The sequence below is a fragment of the Sceloporus occidentalis genome, unplaced genomic scaffold (assembly GCF_023333645.1).
Source record: "Sceloporus occidentalis isolate IW3139 unplaced genomic scaffold, rSceOcc1.0.p SCAF_5, whole genome shotgun sequence".
NCBI lineage: Eukaryota > Metazoa > Chordata > Lepidosauria > Squamata > Phrynosomatidae > Sceloporus > Sceloporus occidentalis.
The window spans coordinates 130,091,458-130,103,849 of NW_028316985.1; the positions used below are offsets into that span (position 1 = coordinate 130,091,458).

Below are 12,392 nucleotides of genomic sequence, written 5' to 3' on the forward strand. Positions count from 1 at the left end.
GGCTTGCATGTAGTGACACATATAGGGGCCAGTTCTAAATAATGTGACAGCCAGGAAGAGGAGAATAGAGAAGATCTGAATAGGGGTTTTGGGAACTGAGAGTGTGGAAAGAGTTCAAGAAAAGGTTTTTTGTTTGTTTGTTTAAAACATAGTTACTATATGCGCAAGCCTGGCTAGGGTCAATATACTATATAAACACTAGATATTTATCTTAACTGGTACAATAAATCTTTACTGTTTTTATTTCCCAAATCTCTGTCTAGATGTTTTAATTAAATTATTGACAAGGAGGAACAGTCATACTTCTATTCCTTCTATACAAAACTGAATCCACCAACCAACATATCCATTTGTTTAGCCTAGTGGTCACCTTGAGGTCTGAACACCAGACCCAGAGAGGGATCCTAAAGGTAAAAGGGTAAGGGAGTGATAGGATTGGAGTCAACCTGGGTATGGGTTCTGTCACACCTTGCAACCCAAACAAACAATGTAATGGAGGAAGATACCGAGATCTGAACCTTTGCCAGTTTCTAGAGATATTAGAATAAAGTAAGAAGTTTTTTTCATCATTTAACTTGCTGAAGATGAAAAGGCAACAGGATTTCAAAAGAAATACCCAAATCAGGGGTAGAAGAAATCCTGAGCTTTTAAAACTGTCAGTTGTAACACTTGCTCTACAAGGCCAAAGATGCTCATTAGAGACAATGCATATTACTGCATTTCCATCTCCCATGTAACATATAATGCTACACAATGTGTGACATAAACCTGCTTGTCTAAGCATATCTGAGCACCCTGCTTTTCAAAGCAACCTTGGAAATTCTGACTGCTTGCAAGTCCTGGGCATATCTATAAGAGGTAGATAGGAAACAACATCAATAAATAGATAATAAACACTGCGGCAGGGTCCCCTCTTGAGGTCTTCTAAGAAAAGAACCAGCCATGTGGATACAAGTTCTATTGCCATGCTCTGTGTGTGTGTGTTCCTTCCCTCCTCACCCACTCCTCTTCACATGTGGTTGAAGATCTCATATTCTGGATATTCTAAGATGTAAAAGCCAGCTTAATTTTACAGATTCTGTATAAATTTTAAATAAATATATTTACCTCAATATTCTCAACAGCTAAATGGCAACAAGCAGCCAGCACTGCGCAGCCATCTTGAAAATACGACTCAGCAAGTTCTCTACTGACCTTATGGAGGAGCCTGTAAAGAAACAATTTTTGAATGAATAATTAAAGCTATTTAATTAACGATAGTCTTAATACAGACTTAGTATCCCTTATCCAAAAATCCAAAATGCTCTAAAATCCAAAACATTTTGAGTACCGGCATGATGCTTTGAAACAGCAGCTGCAATGATTCTGCTTGTTCATTCACAAGACAAAAGCCTTGTTTCAATTCTCTTTCATGCACAAAATTATTAAATGTATTATGTATAAAATTACCTTCAGACTATGTGTTTTAGGGATATAAAAAATATAAAGAATTTCATATTTGCACACTGGTCCCATATACAAAATATTTCATTATGTATATGCAAAAATTCCAAAATTAAAAAAAAATCAAAATCTGAAACATTTCTGATCTCAAGCATTTCAGATAGGAAAGATTCATCCTGTGAGGTAATGTGGAGAACAGCCTAAAGTAAAACAGCTAAAATTCGCAGACCCGTCACGAATGGCTTCTCAATTTCCTCATGAAGATCCTGTTATATATATCTTTCAATTTCTGCTATATCCACAGCACAAACTGGTTTATCAGTGGCAGAAGGGAAACCAGTCATCATCTATACAATGTGCAGTTCAACCAAACAACTTTGTTAGCTCTTGCTTTCAATGATTCTTTCAATGTGCCAATCATTTTTCCTGCCCCTGCAACTACAATGAATTATTTTTACTGTGGACATCCAGGATAATCCCTGCAATTGGCATATGCATGCTGAGAACCTAGTTTTATCGTTGTTCCATATAAGCTATATAAAAATTAAATTAGTTGTGTTGTTTTTTACATTGTACCTCACTTCATTTATTCTATTCCCCCCCCCCCCCCCACTTCATCTTCAATAAAATCTTTGTAATTGGATGCTTAGGTCTCTCATTCAATGAATAATCAATCCCCATATCTCACTCAATTTTGACAACGGGTTTTAATAGTGAGGGAAGTAAGAGGAAATAGATTGTAGGCCTGGGATTTAGCTGGCTAGCTACTGTAGGACTTTCTTCACACATTTTTGTACAGTGTTGACTAACAATAACAAATGAAAGTGTGGGTAGTCACATTGCTTCTATTTATTGCTCTAATGAACTTGGAAGTAAAAACAAACCAGTGACACAGGCAACAGGAATCTCAGATGGTTACTTCTATTTTCTTAAATACCCTAAAGGCATCAGATCCCTCCTGATCTTGGAAACTAAGCAAAGTCAGCACTAGTTATTATTTGGATGCGAGACTGCCATCAAATATCAGGTGGTGTAAGTTGTATTTCAGAGAAAGAAACGTGCAGCACCAGTTCTGAGTAGGCCTTGCCATAAATCCAATAGGCAACTTGAAGGTGCACACACACACACACACACACACACACACACACACACACACACACACACATAAATAACTGAACTGGGCTCATTGTAGGCTCTCTAAACCAATCCATGTAATCTGCAAACTTCAGTAACTTTGGAAGTCCAAACAATATTTATTATGCCAACATAATCGGCTACTTTGGGGTCAAGCAGACAGGCAGGAAAAAGAAGCCAGAGGCTGCTCTGCCTGTTATCGCCTGTGGATTGCGGCAACTGCACAGCCTAAAGCAGACTGCCGTTGTAGTCCCAATTAGCCTGCCAGGAAGGAGTGCTTTTTTGCACTCCTTTTTCAGGTGGCCTCGGGCCACCTTATGCGGCTTCAGGTCAGATTCTGGCTGCCCTGGGAGCCAATGTCAAGGCAGCTGAAAGCGATTCTATCTGGCCCATGTGTTTCAGGCCTCAGTGTAAGCAGAGTATCTACTAGAACTGGCAAATATGAGGAAATGTAAAACAGCAGCTTTTCAACTTCAACAGAAAGCATCAAACCTTATTTGAAATAAATTATGAATGCTAATACACTAATTTATCAAATTGTCAGAAGGGACAAAAAAGATAGCACATTAAAAATAATCTTCCAGCATGACTCACTCATTGTAATCGTCCATGGTGCTTCCTTCAGAATATGCTGATCCATTTGATGCAGAACACTGGAACATCTGCATATTTCCTTCACATGCTGCCTATAAACATTAAAAGAACATCAGCCCAAAGCAACATAATTTGCTTACCATATTATTGGGGGGGGGGGGGGGGAGTTAAAAACATCAAGCTAATTATTTATTTAATGACTGAAATATGAAGCAGCCATAAGAGCGTATCAGAAAAATAATTTCAATATGGATTTGACACACTGAAACACTGCCTCAGTTTTACAGCACTACTCTTTTTGCTACCTTTGCACATAATACCTACAACTGATACCAATTCATAGAGACATCTGAGAACAGTACTAGGTATGCCCAGCCTGTTGAAAGCCAAGTTTCCTGGCATTACAAACACAAGCATCATTGCCTGTTTCACCAGCAGATAATATATGCAGAAACAGGAAAATCTACATTTAGCTATTATTTCTTCTTTTGCTTTCATAATTTCCTTTCTGATTCTTAAAGAATATTTTCAGCTTATTTTTCTACATTTGCTGACACAGATAACAAATATATGAGTAAGTGGGCAAAATTTGCAATATTATCCTTTAATCATGGGACATGGTGGCTCAGTGGTTAAGAGGCTGACTCTGACGACTGCAAGATCAGCAGGTCAGGAGTCTGAGGTCCAATTGCTGCATGACAGAGTGAGCTCCGTCACTAGTCCCAGCTTCTGCCAACCTAGCAGTTTGAAAGCATGTAAAAGCGCAAGCCGATAACGGTACCATTTCAGTGGGAAGGTAATAGTGTTCTGTGCAGTCTTGCTGGCCACATGATCACAGAGTTGTCTTTGACAATGGTTGCTCTTCCATTTAGCTTACTTGCTGTTCACCACTATGATCTTTGGAATAGCGGTATATAAATAAAACAAATTATTATTATTATTTAGTAATGGAGATAAGCATCTCCCCCTACAGTTGGACACGACTTGACAAGCTTTACCTATCCTTTAATAGTGGATTTGAAATACAATATTTGAAACTAAGCACATCAAATTTAATACTAAAAGTATGTACAGCATTTCTCTTGTCCTAAGCCTTTGGGTAAAGAAAAGAGCTCTTACCACTACCCATGTGCTTCCAGAACCCTCTTCTCTATCTTTTCCAGACAGGAGACAGGAAATAGCAATATAGCAATGGCATGTACATTTCTAAACCGCTTATCAGTAAACTCAGCACTCTAAGTGGTTTACAGTCTGTAAGCTATTTGTCCCCAACAAGCTGGGTAATCATTTTACTGACCTAACAAAGGGTGGAAGGCTGAGTCAACCTTGGAGCCCCTGGGATCAAATTCACAACCTTGTGACTGCAGTATTGGCATTTAACCACTGTGCCACCAGGCCTCTTTAACCAAAGAGAACCAAATTAAAAACAGTTCTCCCCCTCCCTGAGGAAGAATGCGTCCTCTGTGTGCAAAACAGCCAAGCACTCAGAGACTTAACAGTGAGTTTAAGAAATGTTTATTCTTAACTACAGAGATAAAATCAGAATTCTGAGCATAATACATCAGAGCATTCGTCTCCTGGCAATAACCATAGAAATTACAGCATTACAAGAAACAAGTCACAGTGTTCAGGGCATTTGAAGAAGTGGATTGTTATCCAAAACGGTTCATGCTAAAACAGATCAATTAATATTAACAGTGCTCCTGGATTCCTCTTTTTATTTTATTTAGGTAAGCACAGTATAGCTAAGATGTTTATTACACTGTAGAATGCCTTGTATTTACTAGTGAATTATAAGCACATACAATGGTACCTGTGCGACTAGCATAGCTTCTTTAAGCTGTCCTCTTGAAGTAAAAAATGTGACAAGTTTCTTCACATCACCAGTAGCTATGCAGTAGGGAATAACATCGTCATTTTCTTCTTGAATTAACTGGTCAGCTCTCCTAATCAAACATGTAAAAAACAAAACAAAACAAAAAAGAGCTTAGCTACTTTGTTTCACTACAATTATGTTTCCATATCAGGACTAACTGAAGATTACCACTGGGGCTTCAACATTCATAAAGCTAGTTACAATAAATCAGCCTTTTCTGATGCACAGAATTCTCTCCTAAAACAGTGCTTTTTTTTTTTTTGGGGGGGGGGGATAAATTTGAATTAAAAATTTGCTCTCACAATTATTTTTCATTTTTTGTATCAGATCTTCATACCAGAGAGGATTTCAAGATAGTGTACATAAATGAAAGTAAAATAGTCAATATAATAAAAAAATTCCAAACATAAATACTTGTTTCAGAGAACAAGACTTCAGCTTTAAGCTATGGTGAACATGGAGTGTTCATCTTGTCTTATAACAGAAGCACACTCTTAAGCTGTATCTAGACTGCAGAAATAATGCAGTTTGACACCAATTTATCTGCCAAGGCTCAATGCTATGGAATTCTGGGGCTTGTAGTTTTGTGAGATATTTAGCCTTCTCTGTTAGAAATTTTTTTTTTATTTTAATTTTGTGTTGTAAAGATTCATACACTGAATACTGATTATTATACAATACATAATTCTATATATATATTTCTTAGATTCTATTACAAGTTATCTAAATCTCTTTAATATCCCACCTCAGTGCTCCCCTTCCCCGGAGCCATTTTCACCCTTATATTCCATCCAAAATCTCAATACCACTTCTGGAGGTAATCTTCCATCTTTTTTTTCCAATACTTTCTCAATGAATTCTTTCCAAATTTCATAAAAATCACTTCTTTTCCATAACCCCCCTTTTACTTTCAATTTGCATGTCAATTTATCATTAATTGCTAATTTCCATACCCCTTTATACCAGTTCTCCAATTCTACTGTAATTTTCATTTTCCAACATCTTGCTATTATTAGTCTCGCTGCTGTAATCAAATTTGTTACCATTTTCTTCTTCTTTTTTCCATTGCTCTGAGTTATATAATGATAATAATACTATATTCGGACTTCTATCTATTTTTATACTCGTAATAGTTTCTATTTCTATTATCACTTTCCCCCAAACTTTTTGTACATATTTACATTGCCAACACATATGCATATATGACCCTACTTCTTGACAACCTCTCCAGCAATTTTTTGAATTATTCTTATCAATATTATGTAATCTCATTGGCATCAAATACCATTTCCAAATCATTTTATAGTAATTTTCCCTAATCCGTACCTATAAATTCTTCAAGTGTCTTTGTTCCCAAATTTTATCCTATTCTTTATCACTAATTTTACATCCTAATTCTTCTTCCCATATTTCTCTCAAAATATTTCCTTTATTTTCCCCTTTTTATTTTCCATCAATGTTTTATAGATTTTACTAATCATTTCTCTTCCTTTCTGAATTAATTGTTCAAATTGTGTATAGTCTGTCCTTTCTATATTTCTTTTCCTCCAATTTTTAATCCATTGTTCTATTTGCATGCAAAGAAACCATGAGATTTTTATCCCTGTAAGTTTTTCCTTTATACTCTCTTTCTCTACCCTTACATCCATCATTTTTTTCTATTTTTTTCTATTTTCCTTTCTTTTAACTCCTTATCTAACAATCTTCTCAAGTTTTGTTAGAGAATTCTGGCACAACAAATCCCAGGATTCCACAGGATGGAGCCATGACAATTAAAGCAGTGTCAAACCACATTATTTCTGTAGTCCAGATGCAGCTCAGAAGTGTCCTTCTCCACCTACCCCAATATGTCAAAAAGGGGTAATGATACAGCTTTATAAACAGCTAGGAACTAAAGTAAAGTATTGCTCTTCATCTTACCTTTGCATTAGCTTCTTCCAGTATGTCATGGATACTCCTGGTGCAACTGAAAGTGCTTTATCCCACTAAAATACAGAATATGTTTTGCCTTACATTATTTCTATCTCAAAACAAAATTTTATTTGTTTAATAATTTTTGAAAACAGTTTTGATCTGCATTGATTTCTTCAGTTCCTAGGCACATAGCTAACAAATTGATTAACTCTTTCCATTTCTGTTTAAATATGAACAAGACCTGGAAATTGAGGTTGGTAAAAAGCTAATACATTATTTGTCCCTATTCAAAATAGAATTACAGACCAATTCTGTGATTACTTCAAAGAGCTGTATGCTTGAAATATGTCTGCTTTGAAAGAACACTTTTTCCAGAGACTGCAAGACTGGAACTACACGTTAATTTTTGAAGCATGTTTCTGCTTAACAACAATACAGGGCGGGGAAGAGAGGACATTTGCAGGGGAATATGTAGACTTGAAGGGATACTTTTAGTCGCTTCTTTCTACTTTCTACTTCAAGCTTTTCCCCAAGCCCTCCTCTGAGCCACACAAAGATAGGACTCCTGCATCTGCCTAGTAAAGTATAGCTGCAATGTGAAAGACACACAAACCCAGGGAAGTTCGGGGAAATGCTACTTTACCTCTCATCAATGGAACTACATTTATTATGCAGTAATCTAGTGGTTTACCTCTCCAAGTTCCACCATAAGTTCACAATATCTCTGAATTTGCCCTAGCCTTAGATGTATCTCTGCTGCTTCTTTCAGCCTTTCCTCCTTACTAGGTGCACCAATACCACCTCCAAATTTAGACATCTTTACAGTTGTAAGTTCTTGGGCTTTGGACTGAAACAAGAATGTTAAAAACACAGTAAGCCATTTTCTGCAACATGAAAAACACTGTCAAACCCCCACCCCACCCCACCCCTGCAAAAATATATACCTACAATAACTTGTAAGGCAGAAAAGGGAGGTGTAGTTGCCTAGTAAAAGTACTGTAATATTTCAGTTGTCCCAGTGTAATGTTTACATTTGCCTCCATGCATTATTTACAGCAGGCTTTTGCATGCCCGAGAGAGAAGATCCTCTAACAGAAGCCAGCCGCAGCTTGTTAATTTTGAGAAGCAGAGGCAGGTATCTGAAAATTGGTAATGCATGGATCCTGAAGCTAATAATTAGTATTATTCACATTAGCTAACATATATCTGACATGCAGGAGATCATTCCATGACTTCTTTCATGTTATTTGCATGTGTATGTAAAGAATAAAACCAACTGGTTACTCTTTGAAACCCCCTAAAACCTTATCTAAAAACAATCTAATACTCTAGCAAGCCTGTTACTTGATGTATCTGTTCCTGCAAAATATATTATATTAAACAATTAATGTGTATTAGTCCAACTCCAGGAGCAACTTGAGTCAAAACATTTTTTTTAAAAAATGAGTAAGAATTTAAAAAAGCCAAACTAAGAATTATTTTCTCAAAATTTCTACTGGAATATAAACTTTACTTTCCTCTTTATATCCAACTAAGATAAGCAGAATACCAGTAATACAGATTCTGAAATTACAGGTCTATTTACACATCTGGTATAGCTGAGGGTTCATATGCCATTTACTTGTTCTTTGTAAGGAGAACTGCAGACTAAACTAAACAGATTAAACAAATAGGCAATTCTGCACTCACTTGACCTTAAGACATGCACTGTCTCAAGGAAACTGAAACAGGTACAAGTATCTTACACAATGGGTGGGAGATAACTAAAGAAAGTTATTATCATGTGTGTATTTTTGTAAGTGTAATGCATATTTTCTCACTCAAGCTACAGATCTTTTTTATAACAAGCATTTTGCTTGGTGAATCAATAGAACCCCATTTCTTTTGTAACTCAGAGAGCTGAAGTAATACACAAAACAGTCAATCTGAATGCTTAGCTTACCATTCTAAATCTAACCAGATGTTTCATGTGCATAATTCCTTTGCAGTAACTCTGTGGAAGCATGCTATCATCTTGGCCTTTTATTACAGCTACTAGATCCCATAAGTTCTTACTGCCTCCTGGGGGCTGGAATAATAAAAATAGAATAATTCATGTTAGAATTAGACCTCCAAAGATAGATGTTTTTCAGTTAGATCAAAAGTAAAATCAAGTCAGTTAAAAAAATAAATGGGCTACTACTGACTCCAGATTTTTAAAAATCCATTCTGAACAGTTTTTCAATCCCGCCACATATACATAGATGTTGCTACTACTTATCTAAACCATAAATTTGCATAGCTCTGACCACTGTGAAATGCCCCTTATTAGAGAAGTTGAGGGAGGGCTTGATATCACATGAGAGACAATAGAGGAAGGGGAAAGAAATGGGAATGGGGTAAACAGGGAAAAGGTGTGTGTTTGTGTTGTATTTATACTAGTTTTATAGTAAAATATAAACCAGGGAATAAATCAAAGATTTCACAGGAAAGGGAATGTCTTGAAGAAATATTTTAAGGAAATAAAAGAGGGAGGATTTACTATACAGGAGGTATAGTAGGCAAGATAGCAAAGTAGCTATTGTGGTGTAGTTGTTTGAATATTGGACTATGAGTCTGAAAGACCAAGATTCAAATTCTTACTCAGAAATCCATTTAGTGACCTTGGGAAAGTCACACTCTTTCAGACTCAGAGGAAGGCAATGCCAAACTCCCTCTGATCCAATGTTGCCAAGAAACTCCCACAATAGGCTTGCTTTAGGGTTGCCATGAGTCGGAAACAACTTGGCACAGAATAACAACACTTAAGACCCATTGGTTGCAAAGTCTATATCTGTACCTGAAATCCAAATAGATGTTTGCTACATATACACTACTATTCATTGCCACAAAGTACAAGTGAAAAAAATGCATACTGAAAATATACAATAGACATGATTCAGGAACACTTGGCCATTCTTGGCTCTGCATTCTATGTCCATGTTTTTTAGTGTATACACAGCACAGCATAACTTCTGTGTTAAGTGAAACTTATACTGTCAAGCTACTATAGATATCTTAACACTGGTTAAAAAAAACTTAAATCCATGTAAACAGTATTTTCTTATTTACAATTACTACATACACACAATTCTTCTTCGAAGCTGTGCAACACCTTACTACACATCCATTTATGGACACTCTTTAACAGAGCTCTTAATTATGTTTATTACAGAAGCTCTGAGTTGTGGATAGAGCAGAACTTGGAAAATCATTTTTAAGAAGAAGAAATATTGTAAGTTCTAAAATCAGGAAATACACAGTCTCCTGTAATGAATTTATCCCTGCAATAAAATAAGGCATCATTAAGTTAAATTATGATTGTAATTTAAAAGATTACCTTTATTGTACCATTTGAAAAACTTTTATGATAAGGAAAATGGAGTAGTTACTTTTATAATAACGGAAATGGAGGAGGAACATCATCATGCCTTGTGCTTTTTGTGAGGGTTACAAGATGAACAGGAGGTAGGCAACAAGCCAGCGGCTTGTAACATTCAGCTCTGTGTTTTAAATTAACTATAAACAACAGTAGCTGCTTTAGGTACTTTTGAGAAAAAAAAGAAAAAGAAAAGAGCTAGCTTTAAAAATATTGTAACTATGAATGAACTACAGAGAGCACTTGGAATTCTAATAATAATGAATTTTTAATTTTAATTTTTAAAAGTAACATTCCAAGCTCTTGAACATGATGAAATCATCCATAACTAACCCAGGGCATCATCGTACCATTCCTCAGATATAATTGGCTTCAGCATGTCATTATGTTCATTCTTCATAAAAGTAACTTTACAAGATTGTTTAGAAGCACCTAGACTTAAACACAAAATACTTAAATAAAAATTTATTCCGATGAAAAACAGCAAAGAAAGAACTTGGTCTAGGTCTAGACCAGCTATCCAAGAGAAAGGCAAGATAGATAGATAGATAGATAGATGATAGATGATAGATAGATAGATAGATAGATAGATAGATAGATAGATAGACAAACAAATAAACCTAAGCTGATGAAATTCCTATAAAGTATTTCCATATTGTGTGCGGGCATAGTGTCTTCTGTTTAATACTTACTGATAAACATTCTGAAAACCATCTCAGTTTTCTTCCTCGAGGGTTACCCGACACTTTATCCACTTCTTGTTTAATATCCCTGGATACTTTGCCACACAACAAGGGAGGAACACCAATTTCAATTGCCCGATCTAGTAAAAACCAACAGTTACAGATCTTAGAGCCAATATAATGTAGAAACAATGACAATAATATAAAGATTTTCCTTAGAGTTCCAAACTTTGGGGGACCTGGGTATACCAAAGTTCCTCTAATTCATACATCCCTAATGCAGCATGCTTCCTATGTTTTGCATATCCACTGGGTGACCTTGGACAAGACACATGCTCTCAGCCTCATGGGATGGCAATGGCAAACCTCCTCTGAACAATTCTTGCTAAGAAAACCCCATGAAAGGTTTACCTTAGGGTTGCCATAAGTCGGAAACGACTTGAAGGAACACACAACAACAACAACCAGTTTCATAGAACAAGGCAGATGGTTAGAAATGATGGAAGATGTAGCCTAAACCTTCTGGAGGACTTCATTGGGAAAGGCTGCCTAGTCATTGGATTTTGACAAACGTTATCCTTAATGTCTGCTTGTTGTATAACACAGTCACCCACCTGTGTTTCCGATGATCTCATCCCATGATCTGTCTGCCAATATATTTATCTGGAGAGGATTTATCAGAGGTGTCAAAGACCAAAGTCTCACAGTAGAATCTCGGGAACAAGATGCCATTGTGAAGGGACGGCTAGGATGACAAGTCAATCCTAAAAACAAGACATTTTAATATTAGCTTTTAAATATTCAGTAGAATTTTTTAGGTTTGTGAAATCTAACAAAAATATATAGTGTAAATGTTTAAATACACTACCATAGACATCTGCACCATGATCATGTACTGTGTCCAGGCATGTTCCATCTCTTGTATCCCATACTTTTATTGAATAATCCCAGCTTCCTGATATTAATAAGTAAGGTATTTCTGTATTCCACAGCAATCCTCGTACTGGTGCTTTATGCCCACTAAGAACATTTATACAAGCATCCTGTGTATAATCCCATATTCGAACAGTGCTGCAAGTAAGAAGTGAAGTAAATTGACTGTAACATTTGGCCATCTACAATGACTTTTACAAGAATTACTCAAGCCATAATTCTCAGGTATTTTTTCTTTACTATAAAATTAACAGAACCTACTGTAAACTACCTGTAGGAATGACTCTAACCAGTTCCTGAACTGGAGAGATTCTTCACAACTGCAGAAGCTCTCATCTCCACACAAAGTTCTGACTCATCGCACAGTCGAATAATGCATACATAAAAATACACTGCCAAATTTATACATGCAGCTTTT

At 36.1% G+C, this 12,392-nt stretch overlaps 1 protein-coding gene across 10 annotated transcripts in view; it reads right to left on the reverse strand.

Moving 5' to 3' along the window:
- WDR17 (WD repeat domain 17) overlaps positions 1-12,392 on the reverse strand; it is a 61,406-nt gene that overhangs the window by 13,693 nt on the left and 35,321 nt on the right. For all 10 annotated transcript variants that reach the window (XR_016281310.1, XR_016281309.1, XM_089525444.1 and 7 more), the window contains 9 exons: positions 11,910-12,112; positions 11,656-11,805; positions 11,051-11,181; positions 8,904-9,029; positions 7,653-7,808; positions 6,968-7,032; positions 4,985-5,117; positions 3,172-3,263; positions 1,108-1,207 (listed from right to left, as the gene is read on the reverse strand). Coding sequence is in view for 8 of the 10 variants with exons in the window: in XM_089525444.1 (XP_089381570.1) it covers positions 1,108-1,207; positions 3,172-3,263; positions 4,985-5,117; positions 6,968-7,032; positions 7,653-7,808; positions 8,904-9,029; positions 11,051-11,181; positions 11,656-11,805; positions 11,910-12,112 (1,156 nt within the window). In the remaining 2 variants the exon portion in view is untranslated. The remainder of the gene's footprint in view (positions 1-1,107; positions 1,208-3,171; positions 3,264-4,984; positions 5,118-6,967; positions 7,033-7,652; positions 7,809-8,903; positions 9,030-11,050; positions 11,182-11,655; positions 11,806-11,909; positions 12,113-12,392) is intronic.